The sequence below is a fragment of the Hippopotamus amphibius genome, chromosome 2 (assembly GCF_030028045.1).
Source record: "Hippopotamus amphibius kiboko isolate mHipAmp2 chromosome 2, mHipAmp2.hap2, whole genome shotgun sequence".
Lineage (NCBI taxonomy): Eukaryota > Metazoa > Chordata > Mammalia > Artiodactyla > Hippopotamidae > Hippopotamus > Hippopotamus amphibius.
In genome coordinates, this window is record NC_080187.1 from 167,446,300 (window position 1) to 167,469,742 (window position 23,443).

The following is a 23,443-nucleotide window of genomic DNA, read 5'->3' on the forward strand; positions in this document are numbered from 1 at the left end:
GGCCCCCCCAGGGGAGCCGGAAGTGCAGGACCCAGAGTGCGCGGGAGAAATGGGCCTGGGTAGGGCTTGCCTCAAGCGCTGAGACCTTACGAGACTTGTCAGAGGATTCTCTGACCACCAGGCCCCATCGCACCATAGCAGGCTTTCTGCAAAATAGGCATTTTGGAGCTTTTCCGAAGAGGTTCCTAGAGGTGGGGGTAACCTTGACGTGAGGTCTGCAGCGGGGGTCCGCGCTCCTCTCCCAGCTTTTTCCTGGGCAAGTCGGCCCCCCTATTCCGGTACGCGGAGGGGAACGGACGTCCCGAGGCCCCAGTCGCGTGGGCGGGATTGGGGTGCGGCCCTGCCCGGCGTCGGCCGCGGGGCGCCCCCTTCCCGAGGGAGGAAGGCCGGAGTGGGCGGCGGGACGGGGTCCCAGCGGGCGGGGTATTAGGAAGCTGGCCCTCTGGGGGCCCGGGGCTCCAGCGGGGCCCCTGAAAACGTATCTGAGGCAGGGGCTCATGGCGGGGGCTTTGTTCTGGCCGCCTTCTTCTCTGAGGCCCCGGCCGGGCTGGCGGAGCGGGTGAGGGACCCGGCAGAGGACCGGCTCCGGCCTCGGACGCCCCGGACTCGTGCGGCGGAGGGGGCACCGCGCGGCCCTTTTCAGACTAAATTATTAAGAATAGAGTTGGCTCCAGGGTTCTTTATCCGGGGTGTAGAAGAGAAGATGGAAACTCGGAGTCTGTCTCTGATGTCTTCCCCGACCCCGAATTAATCCTGAAGCTCGGCCTGGCCTGCAGATGCGGAGCGAGAGGACAGGGAGCACCTCTCTTTTCCTCCCTCTCAGTCTCTCTCCCTCCCTCCCTCTCCGCAGGGACCGAGTGGCCCCCGCCCCTACCTTCATCCCACACACTTCATTGGACCGTCTCAGGAGTCCCTGACGTGTTCCACACAACACAAAACGACCAGAGCGCTCCACTTCACTCATTCTCAGCACTGGGCGACTTTCATCAAAATAGGAGAGCTAGAGAGTTTCTTGCTGGTCTTAATATAATTAAAATGCACCAGCCCTTTGTGTTCCCAAAGACAGGAGAGGGAAAGTGTTTGGACTCGGCGCTGATGGTTAACGGATCTGCACAACATGGCTTATGAGATCACTTTTAACATCTCCCCAACCTAGTCGTCCCGGAGAATTCGCTGTGAGAAGTATCTCTCTAGATGATTTTTCATCACATTAAATGTAGGACTCCTCCTCACTCTCTACTCTCTTTGAATATCCAAAAGATGGAATGGAAACTTTAGGTTAATTTCCAAAGGTTAGTGACCCAGAAGAACCCTAACTCCCCGCCCTGCACTGCCTGCTCCCTATCATCCTGGGAATGGGAAGAAATCTGGGATCTGTAGGACCCTAACAACTCCTGATTGTTGAAAGGGGGAGGAGGGATGGAGGAGAGAAATGGAAAGGGAAAAAAAACACATACACATTTGTGTTCATTTACACATTTCCTGTGCAGAACAAAAAAGTCCCACCATCAGCAAAAGAAGTCTCTTCCTCCAAAATAGCAGCCAAAGAGGGAAAATTAGAATATGCATAAATTTCTTCATTTTCATTCGCACAGAGCACGATTTCCGGCAGATTTGTATTTAAACCGCTCGATTAATCCCAATTTCTGAACAGAATTTTACTTAGCATCTTCCCATAACTCACCTAAAAAATATTGTTCTCCTCCCACTAACCTGTCTTGAAGCGTCCTTCTTCCCTGTTCTCCAACTGCCAATGAGAATTTCATTGATAAGACAGTCACTTTATTTTTCCTGTCCATTGTCTTCTATTCAAAACTGGACTGATGCACTGGATTGCACTTTAATACAAGCTGGCTACTGTCTGTGAAGCCATAACTGCAAATAAGAGCCTAATGGAAAGGATATATTTTTGAAATGTGTACCCAAAAGAAAATAAACATATTGATAGGACCAATAGACTTTTGCAGCCCCTCTCTTGGCACTGAATCCTTTCCTTTTCTACATAGGTTACATCCTTCCACCATTAGCAATAGTTAGGATGCTTGGAAATGTCCACTTCCCCCCATATTTCTCCCCCTCCCCCATTTTTAAGAAGTGTGATAGCCACACAACCCTCTTCAAAGGAGTATTACTAATCATAAATATTCAAAGAGTATCAGTCCATTAAATCCCCCCACAGCCCATTTTAAAAATATTTGTTTTGCCACTTGTGCAACAGATCTGGCTGTATCTGCCTTGAAAAATTCTTTGTTGGAAAAAAATGTTAGCATCATTTGAAACCATTCCTTTTCTGAGATATAATATCTTGACTTGGGCTTACCTCTCCTGTCTTTGAAACTTATATATTTCTTTTATTTAATAGTAGAATGTGAATGTTTAAAGGATGAAATTACTACATCTTGGTTTGCTGAAAACATATATAGATATTAATTCCACTCACTCCTAAATTCCTCACTCTTGCACACCCCAAAACAGAAAGAAACATATATTTGCTTCATAATACAGTCTATGCAGATTGTTGTGGTTCTGGCTTTCCTTCAGTGTTTATAGATCACAAATAAACACCAATTAATTGGTGCTTAAAAAGTTAGAAATGCTAATATTTGTTTAGTTCTTAGTTTCTATTTAAAAATAAATGTACATATTTGAACCATATGTAGCGTGGTGTATATAATATATATGCATAAGCATTTATATGTGTTGGCTAAAGATGCTTTTAAGAAACTGAGATAGAGAATCCTACTAATTTTAAATGGGTGCATAAACTGAATGCAAGTGAATGTCTGCATGACTTTTAGTACTTTGTGAAATACCTGCTTTTATTGTTTCTTTACTTCCTGTCAAATATTCCCATTATAAAAGTATTAGCTTAGTTTCTTTTAGTTAGGCATGTCTCCAATGACTCAGAGGTTCTCAGTTATATACAATTAAAACCAAATTGTTTGAAAATGAATTCTTAAAAGCCATACTTGGGGGTGTACATAACAGGATTGAGGGCTACTTTTACTGGTGGACTTCTTTTAATTTTTTTACTGACACAAATGATAATTGCCTCTTAATCAAAGGAAAAATTCAAATGAATAAAAAACAATCACAATAACTGAGAATATTTTCCATAAAATATTATTTTAATTGAGTTGGATTTTATATGGAAAGCTCCAGTTTGATTTCAAGTTGCAGAGTTGTACTTTCAGAAGAGTTGAAGTGAACTTAGTAGTTATTAGTTATTATTAGTGCACAGAGAAAGCCTGGGGGTACCACTGAAGAGCAGAGCAATATATAGTTCCAGCCAAAGCTGCCTTTCTCCCGTTGCAGACTGAACATCACCTCAGTGAATTTATCCCTAGAAATGTAAGCTCCTCACTCTCTGCTGATCTTTAGTGAAAAATAATCTCATGAACTGGAATATTTTCATACATTTTTAAATGAAAAGACTAAATGGAAATGAAAAAAGATTGTTCAACCTCCCTGCTGTGAAAAGTGAAGAGATAGATGCGCAGTACGACCAGCCCGGAAGTTGCATCCTTCTTTTTTTCCCTCCCTTTCTTCCTTTAACTACCGTTTGGTTTAGTTAGGGATTGTGTGTATATGATATCTAAAGAAAAAAGTTTTCTTGAGGACAAAACTGGCTGTTGGTAGTTATGCCCTTCTTTTTGTAATTCTTTTTTTAACAAGGCATGAAGATCTTATTTTCTCATAAATTTTCAAGGCTACATTAATTTGCAGGAAAACAGAACAATGCAAAAACATTTTATGATCACCCTTCCTTGCTCACAAACTGTCCTTGTGTTGCTGAGGTCGGTTTCCATTTGGCCCTACCTGTGGGCTGCCAAGGAATTTCTCTCATTCTCTGCTCTTCTCACCCACAACCGCCCTTCCACTCCTAACCAGCTTTCTTCCCTCTCCAAAATGAAAGCAGTTGCCAAACAACCTGCTTTAACCCCAACATCTGCCTGAGAAACACTGAGTCTAATTCCCTCCCCATCCGCTTTTTATTTTCTTTCATTTCTTTTTTCTTGGGGATTGGGTGCACAGGGGGCTCAGGAGATAGGAAGAACATTGGGCTGAAAGGAGAGTTAGGTGCCTGCAGATACAGACTCACTGGCAGATTCTTTCCAGCTTAGTCTCAGGAACTGGTGGCTGTTCTTGCACCTAGAACAATAAACCTTAACAGGTTTGCAATTGACAAAAACACCTCTCCCTCCTCCTAAGGAGAAGAGTCGGCTTTACCAGCTAGATTACCACCAGATGCTAACATCTTCAACCAGGTCTCCCTCCACTCCCTATACTTTGTTTTCCCCTTTCCATCTCTCCATCCCTAAAGGAATCAAAAGTTCATCCAGGGGGCCCTAAGTTTTAATTTTTGTTTCTTGCCCAATGATCTGAGTTCCTTAGGGCGAGTGTTCTCTTTGGATTCACAGAACCTTAGTTACTTTGCCTTTCTCAAACTCCTTAGCTTTGTGAATGTGATTCCCAAATATGACAACTTGCCCATTCACCAGCAGAGCTCCAGCCAGAGGGCACGAGGTCCTTCTACTCAAGAATCCCTTCATATGTCTGCCTCTGCTCCCAGGCTCCTTCTTGGGTTGATTTACTTGCGAACAGTGTCCAAGAGGGACATGCCCATAGCAATGGAGAGGGGTGAGCACAAAAGTACTCAGTGACATCGAAAAGACCTACCATATTAGACCAAGGGAGTCTCTATTAGAACATGAGTTGGGCAGGAACGGATCATCCATCTAACCAGTGAAACAAGAAATCAGAGGAATGTCCAACTGCAGCCGTGAAATACAAATTTCAGACTGAAATGGATTCCGTCTTCATCCTGTCGGCCAGAGAAATTATTTTAAAATTGGTTCTGCTATTATTGTTTGCATTATTATTATTATTAACGTTTTATTTTTGTCATTATTGCTGCAGTTTTGTTATTTTTATTTTTGTTGTTGTTGCTGCTATTATACTACTCAACAGAAGTTTAGAAAGATTAGTCAGATTAATTAGTTTATTGGTAATTTAAAGCTGAAAACTAGTAATTAAGCCAAAAACTAAAAATGATCAGGGATGATTCATACCAATGTAGGATTTGGGAGGAAGAGAATCTAAATTTTGGATATAAAATTTGGCAGCTGTGAAATAAACAGGACTTGGGGATCAGAACTATGATAATTGGAATATTCTTAGTCACTCAATCTCTCTCTCTCCCCACCCTGCTCCAGATTCAGCTAAGATCATTCTGTGATTTGTTTCATAGAGGGGAAAAATTATATTTGTTTTTCTTAAGAGAACAAAGGCCCCACGCTTGTTCTTCATGTGATTTGCATTTGCACGTGAATTCCCTCTGCTTAGGACCATCCAAATATCTAAGATCTCTCCCCTCCAAGTTTGCCTCCTTCGTCTCTTTGCTCTTGTTGCGCACCTCACTGAAGAGGGTGCATCATATAAGACAGGTATACAATTTCAGCCCTCTCACAGACACATTCCATGGAATATAAATTCAATAATGCAATTCTCTCCACAACAAGCTCTCTGCTCTCTTTCAAATATAATTAATGTTTTGATAGTGTAGTTCTTTAACTACATATATACACACAGAAACAGACGCACCCTCTAGCTTTGCTGTTTGTGAATCTAAAACAGAAATGGATGCAGCTCTTTCAGTGACTCCTAAAATTCCTCAACTCAGTCAGCCCACAGAGAAGAAATCTGTTTAGGTAATAACTGCACAGTCTGTTGTGTGTCCAAAAATATTTAAAACAATAAAAAATGCAAGCCCCTAGTTTTTGATCGTCATTTTTTGTCAAATTTCCTAATAATTAAAGGATATTCTGAATTGACATTCTGATAAAGACATTCACCAGATAACAGTCAAAATCAACAAAAACACTGTCCTAAACTACTGATTGTCTTTTCCAAATTTTGATGATGGAAACTGAATGTCAATACCTTCCATTTATCCAATTGGGGCTAAACCGACAGAAATGTATAAAAACTAGCAACCATAATAACAAAACTACAACGACTTCCATAAGAAATTGCTTACTCCGTCGAATACCTCAGTTATATGTTTTAGGTGGGTTAATTCACTTAATTGCAATCAGTTGTATATTAACATATTCATATGTGAAATAGATGGTCAGAAAGACAGATGTGTAGACAACAACATACCCAACAGCAGTTAAGTGAGAAAATGCTGCTGAGCGCCCATATTCAAATGCACAATATCCCTAACATTTTATTTCTACAAGCTAACTACAATTGTAAGAGGATAACCTTTCAGACTGTAGGATATGATATGTTTCGTCTTTGAAGAAAAATATGTAATCTATAATACTTAGTTCAATGAAAATATAAACCTTAATCTTCCTATATCATTATTGAGTTGAAGGAGCTAGTTACTTAGAACTGATACACTGATTTCCAAGCATTTGGGCCATTTTGTTTGACTTGTGAATGTATATGAGGTGATGGCAGGGGGGAAATTTTACATTTTTTCTCTTCTCCACAAAATTTTTAGAGAGGATATGTAAAAGGAATTAAAAAGAACTTTTGAGGTTTTATTTTCCTACTCTTCATGTGGTATTTGATGTTTGGAGTTGTGAAAGGAGCTAAAAGAATGAACAAGGAAAGGAGCACACGTGGCTGGTTCCAAGTAAGTAGGTCTTTTTACGAGACGTGAAAGAAAACAAAAATATTTCCCCGGTACAGTTGTGCAAAAAAAGGGGAGTGTGATTTGTGAAGAGCTCACTCTGCTTTCTGTTATTGTTTTAGATGGTGGTGTCCCATCAGGATTCCTTTCACATTACTTTTCTCCAAACTGTTTTCCTTGAAAGCATAAAGGTAGGAACTACTTATCCCTTCATTCCCTCACAGGCTAACATATAAACAGCAAATATTTCAGTTAATTTTTCAATAGAAGAAAAGTCTTTACAGGTTGGGTTGGGAGTTTCCATCTTAACACAGGAGCAAGTTATCAATCCCACTTGTTTAGATGCAGTTACCTTGATATTTGCCTCTAGTGAACTACTGTGTGTGTGTAAGATTTTTACAACATTGATCAGCAATGATGTGTGAGCTATCAAAAAGAAATCTTCTGTCAGACTTTTTAGATTTGTTCTGATTTCTTCCTTGTTTTCTCCTTCTTTCGATTTGTTTTTGAGGCAGTGACACGACTACTTCTCTGATTCTCAAATGAGGTTTTGTTTGGCTCAGATTAATATTAAAGAAGATCACATACACGGTTGGAAAATATTGTTATTTTTCTTTAATGGGGAAAATTGGACTCCCGCGTGTCAGATCTGTGGTTTTCTGAAGGGCAATGGAAATGGTACTGACATCACTTTGCACTTTAACAATCGGATTTGGTCAGGGTACAAGTTGTTTGTTTAACCCGACAGCTCGGTGCACCCCGTCGCACGCTTTGCACACTCATTAAAACGATTATTCACGACCTGTCGAGTGTTTTCGGGTTCATTCACAGGAAAGACTTGGAGCAAGCGAGAGCAATTCAAGTCAACACTGTCCACTACCCCGATGCACGTGAGGACGAGCTGGTGCGTGCGCAAAAAAGATGGAGGGAGGGGTGGGTGAGCACGCCTTAGCTCTAAGTCCTGTTCCTTCATCTGATGCTCTGGAATCTCAGTCTCGAAAGAATGCTGAGTGCTTGGTCCTAAAGGGCCATGTCGCTGTGTTAACTTCAAGGGCTTGGCACGGGACAGAAAAATAAAATAGACCAAATAAACAAACTCACAGCTCTCCCTCTGCTTCTACTTTCAAGCTTCTGCAAAGCTTAAGGTCCCCAGGCTCGCCCACCTTCTGCCTGCAGCCGCCTGACTGCGAGGCTCCACCTCTCACAGTGCGGATGCTAAGGATAAGTAGTTTCAGGAAAAATCACCAGGGTGAGGAGAGTAATTCCATCTCTCAAGGCCCTTTCGTTCTCAAGAAAGAATTCGGTCAATTTTCCTCTCTATATTCTTCGCAGATACCGGGGAGGTGGGAAGCGTGAGAGATGAAGACTAGAACTGTTAACCGTATTTAGTAGATGAATTCCAAATTATTAGTGGGAAAAGATTCATTCTCCAAGCTGCAATAAAAGACCTATAAAGCCAGAAGTGAATAGCCCTCGATGGATTCGGACACTTTTTTTTTTCCTATTTCCCAGTTATCTTTCAACATTTTGAAATGACATACATGCATCTCCATCTCCCACTATTGCCTCGTATATATAAAACGCGCACCCGTGGTCTTTGGCTGCCGTATTTGTTCAAATGAACCCTGATGCATAACATTCACATGTGACCTATCAGTTCAAGAGAAATGCCAATCTTCATAAGGTATAATCATATATATATAGAGTAAATAATAGAATATATGAGTGTATATATGCATTTAATATGTACTGAAGAACCCTAGAACATCCTGTTCAGTATAAGTAACCCTGGCATAACTTAGAGGTAATAGATGTTTTAAAACATTGCCATTTCCATATTCAAAACCCGTTGCTCCTTGATTTTTCATTGATAGCATTAGTAAACCCAATGACCACCTTATTGTCATGAGGGTAACCTAGTTATGTCAATGGAAAAAGATTCATTCATCAGTTTCATTCTGTCATATTTCACATAAAATCATCTGTTTTCCTATTTTATTAAAAAACATAAATACAATGTTTGAAGAAAAGAATGGAAGTTTCTTAGTAGCATGAGATTTTAATGAGACAGGTTCCTAGTTGCTAAAAAGCAAGTACAAATAAGTAGTTTCATGAACTCTTTGGATTGCCATAATTCACTACCAAGTTTACTTAAAATTGATCTGTCAAATGTGTTTCCTATATAAACACTTTCATTAAAACCAACCTGTGATAATAATCAAAAGGCAGATGCTGAAATATGTAAGTAAATAATTAAAAGTCTCTGCATAAATAAACACAAATCAATGCAGTAATAGACAACACTATCGATGCAGGAATGATCGATTTTAGTCTTCCAACCTGCAATCAGAGCTCCCAGTGTATAATTAAAAGTATGTATTTCAACTCCACCACCACCACCACCACTATTACTACTCCTACTACCACCACCACTACTACTACTACTACTGGAAATAAACAAACAAACAAGCCCTGCTACCACGTCTACCTGATTCTACTTTATTCCTTCTATTTTTGATGGGGTGGGAGGAGTACTCTACTTTTTCTAAGAAAGCTTTGCCAAACTTAAAACTACATCATTAACTATAAAAATTATAAAAGTATTAAATAATAAAATTACCACCTTATTCATGTTCTGAATTTTCAACCTTCATCATAGCCTCTAATTATTCATTCAGCACATTTTAATGGGGAAAAGACACAAAGTGCTCATTATTTTTAAAGATTTTTTTCAACTACTATAGTACCTTTGGCTTTAAAGATTCTTTGGGCCTTTTGTTAAAACAAATGAGAAAAAAATGTTATTTCCTCAATATACCCTGGAAGTTCTCATGCCTATGCCTGCATATGCAAGCAATGTGAAACAAGGAAGGGGGGGAAAGCATCTGCGTTATTCCAAAATTGTTTCATAAAGTGATTGCAAAACAAACAAGTGTCTGACTCAAAGAAATAAATATACTTTGGATTTCTAGAAATTCACATCTGAAACATTTCAGATTTTGCTTAAAGTTAAATTTCCTTTTTGAGAATATTTATCCCTGGAGGGCAGAATTAATTTAGATTAGCAAGCACCGGTGTATGATGAGTTTGAGTATTTAGGTTCTGGAGAGTAATGAAAATATGGTGTTCATATTTTTTCTTAATCAACAAAGATGCTTGTTTACATTCATCCTTGAATTAGTGTGGTCCTTCTGAACACAGGCCTCTAAAATTTTTTCTTATTTATGAAATTTAGCTTCTTTGAACGTGATTTTTTTCTTACATGATATCACCAGCACATAAATATCAATTTTGATTATCTTTATATTATTATGTGACCAAGCATTCTCTTTGACTTCTTTCCATCCAGGGAAAAGAATTCAGGGGCAACCAAACACAAAAGGAAAATATCATCAGTTATTGTTTGGGGCTAATTTAACAGATAATTTAACTTCAAACAACAAGGATCAGGTCATTAAATTTCAGAGCAGTGAGAAAATGAAAGGACTGAGAGATAACACCCCCTAACCCCACTACAGTTTTTAGTTTTCCTGCTGCACCAAAGGAATCAGCAATGCCTTGCCATAGAGAGGGGAGCGAGATAGGTTTGCACATTAAATGCATTCTGATTCAAAGGGTGAGACAATAAAAGGAGGGAAAAAGGAGGAATAAAACTGAGGAAGACAGCCCCTATTTGGGAAGTGCTGGCTGTACAGGAAAATTCAACCTAAACCGAAAATGAATATCCCAAACATATCTGGCAATTGAACAGGCTCTTTCATATGGACACTAATCTCCAAGTCTTGCAACATGCAATGTGCTTTCCTCCCAGGCAGATTTTCCGAAAGGCCGAAGACAAGGGCAGAGGATTATACGTGTTAGGCAACACACCGCGAAAAGCACATGGGACATCTTATCTCCCCTCCCACTCTCATAAGCATAATTTTGAGTTACTTGTTATTTTAAATGCCTTTTCTTCTGATCACAACAATCCTGGGATTTCTGCCTACCTCAAGTTTTGATAGAGGGCCAGGTGAGCATGGTGTTGAAGCATGGAAATTTGAGTCTTATGGATGATGGGGAGGGGCGCAGTCCGAAATGGATGAGCTATATTCTGCTTGGTCCTTTCCTTCCTGTCGTCTTCCCAAGGCTGAAGATCACTGCCTGAGAATCCCCCGCACAAGCAGGATGCCCTACCACTTAACCCCCTGCCCAGGGCCATCTTTATAAAGTGTCGAGGGAATTCCTACCCCAAGGCTACCTCTTTTCCTGTAAGAACACTTCACTTTGGACCACAGGTTTGGGCAGAAAAGGAACATGAGGTAGAAAGCGAAATGGAAGAGTAGAGAGTGGAAAGGAGAAAAGATGTCTACTACAGAGAAAACAGTTATATCAACTAGCAGATAAGTGCTGAGATCTGAAACCGCACCAGCTAAACAAAAAGAAACAACCTTCAGTGGGGAAGGGGACGGGTGGAGAAGAGTAAGAAGAAAGGAAAAAGGTGGGGAAGCTCGCCGGCCAAGCTTCGGGAGTCAATTTTCCTGGCATCAGCCAGTGTGAGCTTCCAAACTCCAGGCTCGGCTTGTCCTGGGCAAGAGCGCCCTCACCTTGCTGCTCCCTGCGCAGCGCCGGGCTGCTCCTCTGCCGGCATCGCCACCGCAGCGTCCCGGGAGCACCTCTCCTCCGCGGCCACCGCGCCGCCAGCGCCGCCGCGACTCAGCAGCCCAAGTCACTTTTCTACACGATTCCACAATCCGAGAAAACCACGCAGCCAGGTCCCTGCCGTAATGACTTCGAGCCTGGCCATCGTGCCCCTCTCCAACTTCAGCCTGAAGTCCCTGAGGCGCCGGGAAGGCTAACTGGAAACCGCGGCGAGGGCCCCAAACGTGCCTCGGGCCGAGCTAACCTGTCTGTCTGGCGCGCTCTCAGCCACTCTCGGGACAGCCGGGCTCTCGAGCTTACACCGCCGTCTCCTAAGTGTGCATTAAGAATCAATTATTTGCCTGAGATCCCAAAGCCGAGAACTGGGATATTCCCAGCAGGGACTAAGTCAAGCCCAGAACGGTGCTCATTTCCCTACTCCTTCGAATGAGGGAAGGAGAGCCTTCAATCCCCGACCCGAATCACACTCCACTTGCAGCAGCTCCGCTCAATCCGGCAGGGACCCTCGGCCGACCCAGGCCAAGTGGCTGGGGGCGAAGGGCCAGCTCTGGGAGAGGTTGGCAATGTTCGTGTGAAAATACGGGGAGGAGGGGCATTCCACCAAAAAAGAAAAAAAGAAAAGACGAGAAAGGAAAAGAAAACTTTAGAATGAGGCAAGTCCTTGCCTCTGGAGCAAAGACCTTTGTCTCAAATAGGGAGAGCAAATACCTTTGGGTTTGAACCTTAAGTCTCGTTAGTGTATTCTCGAAGTTTGTGTAAGACTAGGAAATCCTATTTCCACGAAATGAATTACTTTGCACTTTGGAACCTATTTCAGTCTCCCTGTACCCCTGCTCCGTATAAATTCATCTCATTTCCTCTCCATCCCTTTTTGCCATGTTTACTTCCTCTTTACTTAGGGATCCACCGTGACTTTCTGCCGCCTTGGAAAAAAAGACTTCATTTTTTCAGCTACTTCTGCTGATAGCGCGCCCTCTAAGAAAATATTTCAAAAAAAACAAGAGAGAGAGGAGTACTTTAGCCCTGGACCACAGAGTCGCGGTTTAAGCCTTAGTCAAAAGCAGTCTGTCTGGCACAACCCCCAGCCCCCGTAAAGCACTTTCACTTACCGATCTTGGGGGAAGAGCGCTCCCAGTCCTTGAGTCTTTCCTCGGCGTCCTTCGGGCAACCTCAGGCAGAGTCTTGGATGGAGGGAAAAAAAACAGAAATCGGAAGGCAGAAAAGAGACTCAAAACATAACACTACATCATATACTCCCTTGAGCCACCTTGGCCTACATCCTTAGGAAAAGGTCCGGGTGAACTGACCGATGGAGTGGGGAAAAGGTCGGTTTGGGGGCGGAAAACTAAGGGGTGGATTATTTTAACTGCTGGTGGTTGGGGGGAGGAGAGACCCTGGAGGGAGAGTAGGGAACGGAGAATGATTGGGATGAGAAAAGAAAGCGTTTAAAAAAAAGAAAGCGCGCAGAAGAAAATCGAGAATGAGGTACTGTGAAAGATAGCGCCTTTGAACTCTTACAGGTTGGTAGCTCCTAGGAAGAACGCAGACGTGTGTATGCGAGAAAGGGGAATCTAGATGACCCCTATTCTTTCCCTATCTCTAGGATCTGCCCTCAAGAAGGAAAAAAAAAAAAAAAAGGAAAGAAAGAAAAAAAGAGGGGAAAATTTCAATTCCAGTTTCACCTACCCTGCTTGTTGGAATGGCTGCGAAGATTTTCACGTTGGAGAGTTCCATCTGTCTGGCAGAAGCTGGAGTGGTGTTGGGGGCAGGTTATCTGGTGAAGTAGGAATGTACAGGAACCCCGCCCTCTAGGCACAGTTACACAACCCCAGCAACCCGTCTCAGCCAGTTCTAAAACCTCTAATGGTCTTCACCTTCATCCTTTGTTAGCCTATTTCTCAAATAGGCATTTAGTCCAAAACACAACCAGATACTTTAGCTATTCATAAAATTAATTTCTCAAAAGCAAAGTTATTTCAATGCATGCAAATTCTTCAACGATGTTGTAGAAAACACACTTTAAAAAACACATTTCTATATTTAGAGTTCCAAATATTTTGGTTTTATCCACCTACTTGGGTGAAATAACCACCAATTTAAATATACATAATTAAACCAAAACACTACAAGTCTCATTTTTTTATCTCTCTACCCTCGATTTTATGCGAGTAATAGAAACCACACGAACTTTTCCATGACCATAAAGATATTTGTATTAAATCTTGTTAGTTCTGGACTCCATGTTCGCTTGATTTCCAATTTTGAAACAAGTTGAAGAAACATATTTGGAAAAATCCTTTGACTGCTCTAGCTTAAGTAAGTTGTTTTCTCAATGTTTTATATATTAATAATTTGTATTAACTTGTACCAGACAAACTCAAATAAAATACTTTAAACCTGGAAATTAATTGTAATTTGGGATTTTAAGTTTTAAGTTGTGATCACTGAGCACTTTCAGTTCCAAAATCTCAAAAAGAGCAATCTTCATCTCATTAAAAACAATGATAAGTATGAAAGAAGAAAAGCCTCAAAAAGTTTCAAAATGTTTTTCTGGCATAAGCTAATTTTAACTGGAAAAGGTTGGGGACAACAAATACCAACACAACATTACAACCAATTTGTTGCAAAAAAAAATCTATTAAATGCCATGCTCTGAGTTCTGTGTGTTTTTGAAGATGATAACTTGAGGGATGATAGGACAGATTGAGGTAAGTGGAATGTTCACACTGGGCTTCAGGAGGCCTTCACAAAGTTTTTTCTCGCTGTATATTCCCTTCATATCTAGTATGCATATCAAACAAACTATTCTTACTTCTAATCACATCCCTTATATACGTAACTCAGACATGTATCCAAGTAGAAATTTTCCACTCCAGTCTTTAGTTCCTAATGAATTCAAAGAAGTTGATTTTACTCTTGACCTCGAAACATTAAATTTGCCATTGAAATTCTATTTCTCGATCATGCAAATAAACAATCACAAGTAAGTATAATTATTTAATATGGCCAGAAAAAAAAAAAACTCATGGGGTGAAATCTTTCTTCTATACCTATGTCCCCTTACCTCAATGTGAGTCCAACTCTCTTTTTAATAGGCAAAAGAATATATCTCTTCAGTCCCAGTACATTCTTATTCTACAAATAAAATCCATGGTAAAAGCAAACGATACATAATCACCTTTTCCAATTTAAACACATGCTTTTCCTTGAGCTGTTTTGGATCACATATGTGTAATGGGGATTTCCTTTGCCTAACCTCATTCACTTGGACTCTATCACTATTTTAAATATCAGCCATACATTTGGCTTCTAAAACAATTTATTTGTGGAATTTTCTTTCATGCTTCATCCTAAAGAACTGTTGAATTTCAAGAAACTTGGACCTCTCATGAAACTGCTCTCATACTAAGAAAATAAAATCATGTCCAGTCTGCTTAAAGGAGATAATTAAACTAGCTGTCTTGGTCTATCTATTTTGGTCCATTTCCCATTTGTGTATATTTGGCTCCAGCTCTTTTAATTTTTCCTGGCTCTTATCTTTCTGTCTTTCTTAAATTGCTCTCTCTCTCATTCATTCATTCTTTTTTGGTAGCAGGGGACTTTCTGTTTTTGTTGTTGTTGTTGTTGTTTTGGCTTTAAGATCCTCTCTTCCTTTCCTCCCTCTAGCTCCCTCTTCCTCTATCTCTCCATTCCACAGCCCACCCAACCCCATGTTCCAATATTAACTATTCTGTATTTCTATTTCAATTCTGAGTCAGCCTGTTTCTCTCCCAGGCTTTTTTTTTTTTTCTTTTTCCTGACCAACTCTCTGTTTGCCGATAACATCTTGGGGACAGATTATTTTTCATTGGATCCTTTGTAAGAAGTAGCCAGCTTATTGCATTACTGCAGAACACATTTCAGACTATACAATTGTAACAAATGAACAACTTGTCCTCCACCGCTCCCCACAGGATCCAATTAGTTACTAAACATTCTGGTTATGTTTTCTAATTATTTTCTGGAGTCATAGCAATTGGACTGCTGAAACAATTCAAAAAAATGTTTTCATTTTGCTTCAGATTTATATACATGCATATATAAGCATGCATATGTATACTGCAAGTTAAAACAAAATTATGACTGTAAGCAAAAGGACAAATTTCTAGATAAAACTATACAGACATATTTAAAAGGGAATCAAATAAATACCTCTACGATATAAAAATGAAAGAAAAGGAGAGAGAGGCATTTTACTTCTTCTGAACATCTAGAACTTTAACTTGTTATAATTTAAAAATAAAATATAAACATTGATCTGCAAGTCATTACAACAGGTGATCACTTCAGCAAAATCTATATTGCAACTTCAGCACATCTTTATTAGAACTCTTTCATTGTGGGTAAACAGCCACAAAAATAAATGCTGACTTAGAAAGTATAAATACAAATATTTAAACAAAAATATTTGCAGCATTCATAGCGCAAATTGTACCTGAACTGAAGGGCTCTGCGTGTCTATATATATTACACATGTGTGCATTATATTCACTTCTATCTAACCATATACATATATTTATTTATAATTTGCCAAGTGCTATAAACAAGATACCTGAAACAAAATATATAAAAAGCATTCTATCAACTGATTTGAAAATAAACACAAGGTAAATAGCTATGCACATAAAATTAATCTTTTTGCTGTATATCTACAGAAAGTTAAATATATCAGCTGAAAAGCCTATACTTCGTTTAAAGCTAGCGTTTATTAAATAGCCTGCTCCTTGTAAAATTTGACTCCACAATGGAAAAAATATATTATTTTCATTTTAGAAGTCTTAGTTCAAATGAAAGGAGCAGTTTAAATTTTAGTTGGCTGAGAAAGCCTTTGAATTCCCTGGAACTTTAATGGTCTTTCAAAAATTAGCTCTACTTAATAAAAGAGACAAAAGTATCAAGATATATATGAATTTAGCCTATTTTTTATTTCTGTGTGTTCATAGTAAACATTTTTGTAAGTGACAAACACGGGCATATGACCACAGTATCACAATCAAGAAATTTTAAGACAACATTAACAATCACTCAAATTTATGCGGCATCTGCGCAACACAGGTTACATATTTGCAAGGTTTACCTATAAGTACAATAGGTATTAACATTTCACTACATTTAGAAAAAATAAAAGTGACCTGTTAGTGACCACATACATCAAAATATACACAACACAAACTGAAGGCAATCATTAATTTTGTCCCCTTCCGATTCATTTGAATGGGCAGTGCTGCCAACTGAAACAACTTTTTTTTTCTTTTTTTTCTTTTTTTTTAATACTTAGTATACCAAGTGCATTTTCTAGAACCCAATCTTTGGTCTAAAAGTAAACAAAAGAAAAAAAACATTTTTTTAAAAGAAAAGGACAAAACAATAAATGGCCAAAATAATTTCTTGGGCACCTTTACTACGAATGCTTCTTAAATACAAATTACAGTTTAACATTTTAAAACTCTCCCCATAATTTAGGTTGTTCTCAAGGTCTGCGTCCACCATAAAAATCCATGATAATTTATAATACTGCACACATGGAAATCTGGTGGCTCTTAAGGATAGACTTGTCAGGTTTGAATGAAATGGCAAAGCAGTCACTATTTAGATACACATTCTACTATAATTTTGACTTCCAAACCTTATATTCTACAATGTATTCTCCCCACATTGCACCTCGCTGACACTCCACACCTTGTTAGAATAATAAACAACCCTAAAGACTGAACAAACGTACAGAAATGGGGGTGGGGCTTAATAAAAAATACCTGGACTTATTTTTTAATTATCATGTACAATGCAAATGTGTGTAAAACGTTCACTTACAGTCTGGTCCCAGGGATGTTAATGTATTAAAGGGTTGGAAGAAGACCCCTGATTTTGATGTGTGAAATAATCAGACAGTCCCCCGGACAGTCCCGTCGTGAAACTTGGCAAAGAGGGTCTTAAAGACTCACAGGGCAGGGTCGAGGGGGCCTGCGGAGACGTGGACGAGGACGCGGCCCGGGCGCTCATGGACGTGCTGCTCTGCGAAGTCATTGACGGGTGCGGGACGTGGGGGAAAAAGTAACTGGTCTGGCCCGCGAGCAGGTTGACCGAGCAGGGGTTGAGGGAGTAGGTCCCGGAGCAGGGCACCGACAGGCCGCAGGGCACCGAGGCGGCGAGCGCCGCGGCCGTGAGGTGGTGCGTGGCGTACGGGATCTCCCCGTTGACCAGCCGGTCCACGCTCAGGCCGTTGGCCGTGGAGAAGGAGTGGTTGTTGCCCAGCGAGTTCTGAGTCAACACGGAGCTGTAGGGCATGGGGTGGCTGGGGTAGGCCGACGTGGTGCCGTTGTAACTCAAAGTGCTGCTGGCGCGGGGGTGGTGCAGGGACAGGAAGGGCGACATGGGCCAGTAGAGGGAGCCGGCGCGGTCCATGAAGGTGAGGCCGGTGGAGGTGAGGCGCGCCCCGCGCTTGAAGGCCAGCTTGGCCCGCGACGTGGTGGAGCGGCGCCGCAGCTTTCCCGTGGTGCCGCCGATGAACACGTCGTCGCTCGACGGGTCCAGCATCCAGTAGTTGCCCTTGCCCGGGTCGTCGTAGTGGCGCGGCACCTTCACGAAGCACTTGTTGAGGGACAGGTTGTGGCGGATGGAGTTCTGCCAGCCCTGCTTGTTCTCGCGGTAGTAGGGGAAGTTCTTCATGATGAACTCGTAGATGCCGTTGAGCGTGAGCCGCTTCTCGGGGCTCTGCCGGATGGCCATCATGATGAGCGCGTTGTAGCTGAACGGCGGCTTCTCGTACTTGCCGTTCTTCTTCTCGCCCTCCTTGCCCCCCTCCCCGTCCTTGCCGCCCTCGCCCGCCCCCTTCTTCTCCTCCCCCCCGGCGCCGGCCCCCTTCTCTTTCTCGTCCGGCCCGACGGGCGCCAGCTCCCCGGGCCCGCCGCCCGGCTCGCCCTTGCCGCCCAGACCGTCCGCTTTGGCCCCGTCCAGGGCGGCGGCCGGGGGCGGCGGCGGCGGCGGCGGGAGCAGCAGCTGCTGGGGGCCCTTGTCGTCGTCGGCGGCCGGGGCGCCCCGTGCCTGGGGGGGCTGCGGTGCCTGGGGCGGCGGCGGCGGCGGCGGCTGCTGCTGCGGTGGCGGCGGCGGTTGCGGGGCGGGTGGCGGCGGGTGGTGGTGATGGTGGTGGTGGTGGTGGTGGTGCTGGGGGTGGTGGCTGTTGTGGTGGCCGTGGCTCGCGTGGTGGTTGTCGTTCTGGACCGCCTCTGGCACCAGGCTGTTGATGCTGAACGAGGACTTGGGGATCATTTTCACCTCTTTCCTATCTCCCATGTCCAGCATCACCCAGTCGTCGGGGGGAAACGGCGGCGGCGGCGGCGCGGGAGCGGGGCAGCGGCGCGGCGGGCGGCGGCGACCGGTGGGTGCCGAGCGGGGCGCGGGCGGCGCGGGCGGCGGCAGCGGCACTGAGCGCTCCGGCAGCAGCGCAGTTGGACCGCAGGCTCCGGCGCTGGCAAGTCATGTAGCAAAAGCAGCAACCACCCCTCAGGAATTAGAAGAAAAAAAAAGGGGGGAAAGAAAAAAAGAAAGAAAGAGAAAAAAAGAAACAACCACCGCCCCGGGGGTGAAGCTCCCTCGCTCCCAACTCTACTTCTTGATCTCCCCCCCACCCCCCCGCTCCCCCCCCCCGCTGCTTCCTCCTCCTCCTCCTCCTCCTCCTCCTCTCGCAGCAGCAGTCACAGCAGCAGCAGCAGCAGCCCAAAGGGGGGGAGAGCCGGGCGGCGGGCGGGCGCGTCCCGGAGCGGCCGCGGCGAGGCTGGGGAGACAGCGATCGAGGCGGCTATAGCCACAATTAATTTTCCGAGCTACAGGCGCACACTAGGGCTGTAAAAAAATTTTTGGTTTAACCTTTCCTACCGCTGGGCCAATCAGAGCCGGCGGCGTGCGGGAGCGTCTCTCCTGCCGTCGACCAATCGACGGGCCCGGGCCCACCCACCCCCGCCCCGCCCCGCCCCGCCCGCCCGCCGGCCCCCGCCCCCTCGGGTGCTCGCCTCCCCCTCTCTGCGGGCCTCGGCCTCGCGGGCGCGCGGAGCCGCGCAGGGATACGCCGGCGGGAGCACGCTGCGCCCCCTCCACCCCTTCCACCCCGCGGGTCTGCTCGGCCGAAGTCCCCCTCTTAGGGCAAATATCTCACATTTCCGGCTCCCTTCTCACTATATTGGGTCCTTTGCGTTCGAGCGTCAATACGCGTCCTTATTGATTAAAGTTTGTATCCAATTTTATTTTTAAAAGCGGGGGCGGTCGCTGCGGCGGTGGCGGAGAGAAGAGTGGGAGTGCAGGGAGAGGACGTAGGGAGAGGGCGGGAAATGGAGGAGGAAGAGGCGAGGCACTACTTTCCCCAGTCGGCCTTGCAGGCCCGCGTCCGGCATTTCTGAGCCCCTAGGAAAACTGTGCCCCTCGTAGGTAACGCTCCTGCGAGGCTCCGCAGGGCTGGGCAGGGCAGGCCCACCTCTGGCGTGGGGAGGGGGGCGTCCTATACCCTGGGGGAGGAGGGTCCGCGGGAGGTTTGGAAGCGAAGGGATGAGGAGGAGGACCTGGGCTAGCGAGCGCGGGGCCAAACAGGGGTTACTTACTCGGTTCCTGCGGCTCGGGGCGGCGGCGGGCTCGGAGCTCGGGCGCCGCCGGAAAGCCGGGCCTGGGGCTCCCGGCGCTGCGTCGGCGGCGGCGGGCGAGGGCGGCTCAGTGGTGGGCGCCTTTGCTGGCCTTCCGAAATGAGGGGTGCTCAGAGAGAAAACAATACCAAACAATCTCGAAATAAACCAGGTAACACATGCTCTCTCTGTACGTCTCTTCCTTTCCCTTCTCTCCCGCTCCAGACCTCCGCTCACGCTCTGGGTGCCTCGGTGCCGTTTTCTCGCCGCCGCTCCGGTGTCTCCTCAGCTTCTAATCCGCATTGGAAGCGAGTGGCCGCGAGCGATCACCCTGGAAATGTTTTCGTTTTACTTGTTGACATTGGAGGGAAAATAAGGGTGGGCGTCTATTTCTTTCCTTTTTTTTTTTTTTTTTTTTAAGCCTTCCTATTTTTACTCCCTCTTTTCTTTTTCTTTCCGTTTCTCAAATGCTTTTAATTTGTGCGGGCCTTAATCCTGAAGTAAGCGCATGCTTCAGCCGGCCCTTTCCCATCCTGAATGCTGCTGGAGGGCACCTAGGAGCCTTGGGAACGTGGGTCTCACAATTCCAGCTTCTTGGGCGTTAGGACTGGGAAGGTTCGGTTGAGGGTTGAAGTGAGTGGGGAGATTGTGATTCGGGGGCTTTAAAGGGATCCCGTGGCCAGGGGCAGGGCTAAGGCCCAGCATTTCCCAGGGATTGGAATTTGGTGCGGAGCACACTGATCAAAGGCTGTTGCATCCCACATGGGCACGAAACATACCACATTTTACGGAGGATGTAGCTTGAGAGAATAGGGAGGTGGAGGAGAAGCATAAATGAAAAGCACCTTTTCATCCTTTCTGTAAGGTAAATAAGCATAAAGTGTAAACCTTCCTTTACTTTGATAAACAATTCAGTTATCTGACAGATTCGGTATTTACGAAAACGAAGGAAGAAAAAGCGGTGCCTATGTGTCATGTTAAAGTTCAATTCTAATATAAAGAATGCGGTTGATGAATACTCAGGTTAATAGGGAATTATTCCACTCTCCTCATCCCACCCCCACCTTGAAATTATGAGAAAGAGAGAGAGAAAAAACTCTGAAGAGAATAACAGACAGTTACAAATAGATGATAATTTTTAAATATGTATCTATTAGGAATGCCATAAAGGAGCTTTGAACATTAGACTAATCTCAACTATCCATTCACTGTATGTGTGTGTCTTCCCCCTATTTCTACATAATTCCTCGCTTTGAAACATACTATATTTACATGTGGGGAAATTCAAGGGTTCCAGCTATCACCCTTGATGGTAACATGGCCCCAAACTTTGACTTCTAAGCTCCGGATTTCTTAGCTGGGTGAGCTAATGGATCTTGCGACCCGGCTGGAGAGATCTGTGGGCTTTCCTCTTTCTGCTCACTTTTCCTCCTCCCACTCTTATCCCCTCCCCAGGCCTGTTATTCCTACTTTTCCTCAACTCACATTCCTGCCTCCTCCTCTCTTCCCCCCTCCTCCCCGCCGACTCCCCCACCCCTCTTCTCCCTCTATTCCTCTCCCTCACTCCATTCCTCCACCTACTCCTCCCCATCTCTCCCCCCACAGCCCCCCTTCTCATCACCACTTATAATGGCACACAAGGGCTCCCTCTGAGGTGGACGGCCCGGTACGTTTTCGTAGTCGGTCTAGCGTGAAATGATTCGGTGTAACCGGATTCTTGGGAAAGGACAGGTTACGTAAACATTTACTGATGTGGAGTAACTATACTATTTGTACTCTGATATGCAGGAAGGAAAGTGTTGATTAACACAGAAGAAAAAAAAGCGAAATTAGCTGATTGCATGCTCATAAGTGCAAGCTGTCATTGAACTGCTTTTAAAATAGACACAGCTGGGTGTTTGTGTTGAAAAATTTCTTGTGTTTTTGCTAATACTGAAATAAGCATGATTTTGTATACCAAACATTTTCAGATCATTAAAATTTGTAATCTGTGCTGGTTTTAAACACAAAGAAAAGAAACAGAATCATTTCGATGTAAAATTTGCTGATATTATATTAACTCAATCAGGTCTGTACAAATTGTGCATTGTGCCTCCTAAAATCTGTTTGATCAATTTAATACACAAAGTGCCAAACGTGGGTATTGTTTGTTAACATTGGACATTTTATTCAAATCTGAGCTCAGCAGCAAACTGGAGGAGCATTCCTTGAATACAACACCAGCACTGACTGATGAATTTTTAATGTTTTAAGGTGTTTCTTAGGTCAAAGCTGAGTGTTCATTGTTTTGTAATCCTGCATAAAATTTTAGCAGGTGAAAATAAGTTTTTCTTCTGTTTACTTTCAAATAGCAAAAACGGGTCTGCTAATGAGAGCTGGAATAATCTGATTTTATGTGCCAGGAGCTTATATTGACTGGGAAAATGTTTTGCATGCAAATTAAAAATGTGTTATATTATTTTAAGGATTGCATGGATGCAAGTCTTAAAATAGGATATTTGTGTAGGAATAAATAGATTATAATTTAATATAATATTAAAGATATATTCTTGCTGATGACAAAGGTTATGTGCAATTTGGAGGGAGGTGAGTTTGAATTCCTTTTAATAATTTTAATTACACTTTATGGTGAGATAGAGTGATATGTGTGTGTGTATACATACACACATATATATGGGCTTGTTCAACAAAACATGCACTGTTTACTCAGCAGCCCATGTTTGTCTCAGCAATGGCTTCCTTTTGCGATTGCTAGTAGATGGAATGGAGGGGGGAGGGAGGGTTCTTGGACAGAGTATTGTGCAAGTTGAAAGTCCCTGGATGGAGCTTTGTATATCCTACCGGCCAATTTGGGTGCAAGTTGGATTTGAAGGACTGCCCACATCCACCTCAGGCCTCTTTCCTAAACACATGAAGCCCTAACTCTGTATTTCCACCTCATTCAGGCTCTGTGGTTTACCTTCAGAAGACAGACGGCATCCAGTGTTCTCAGATCTGAAAAAATTCTATATCAGTTTAATATTGTCCCACCATCAGCTTAATCTTGATCTCTCATACACATAGATCTATAAATGTACACTGTTAATGTCAAAGCCTAAGTCAGAGCACATGAAAATTTCTGGCATATATTGTGGCAAACTTCTCCTCTGTGTGCCTCCCCCTCCATCCCCCCAAGAGAGGACAGGCCTTGTAAAGAGTGAGCAGTTCCAACGGAAGAATTCCTTGGGAAATGAATTAGATTACTCCGTCTCTAGTTTTAATTAATAGCCAAGGCTCCACAGCCAACTGCACGGAGCAGCATGTTTAGTTTCTCCATTTGGTGGTGTTTCATTGAGTCTTCCTTAGGGCCTATTTCCTGCTTTTGGCCCGTGCTTTGCTTCTTTTTTCGTTGTTACCTGCTGGTTAAAGGAGGGCGAGCCTTTTTTGGCTAAAATCCGCCCTGTTCTCGGCTCCCTGGATAGGGTGTCCTTGGAGCTGCGCCCAGCGCCAAGCTCTGGATAAAGCTCTCTTC

The 23,443-nt window shown here is 43.6% G+C and overlaps 1 protein-coding gene across 1 annotated transcript; it reads right to left on the reverse strand.

Moving 5' to 3' along the window:
- Positions 1-16,230: 16,230 nt before the first annotated feature.
- FOXG1 (forkhead box G1) lies at positions 16,231-18,625 on the reverse strand. Its single transcript, XM_057724122.1, has one exon. The coding sequence runs from the start codon at positions 18,623-18,625 to the stop codon at positions 17,156-17,158; it is 1,470 nt and encodes a 489-aa protein (XP_057580105.1). The 3' UTR covers positions 16,231-17,155.
- Positions 18,626-23,443: the final 4,818 nt, after the last annotated feature.

Coding starts and splice junctions, on each gene's coding strand:
- FOXG1 (XM_057724122.1), bottom strand. CDS start 18,625: ATGCTGGACATGGGAGATAGGAAAGAGGTGAAAATGATCCCCAAGTCC.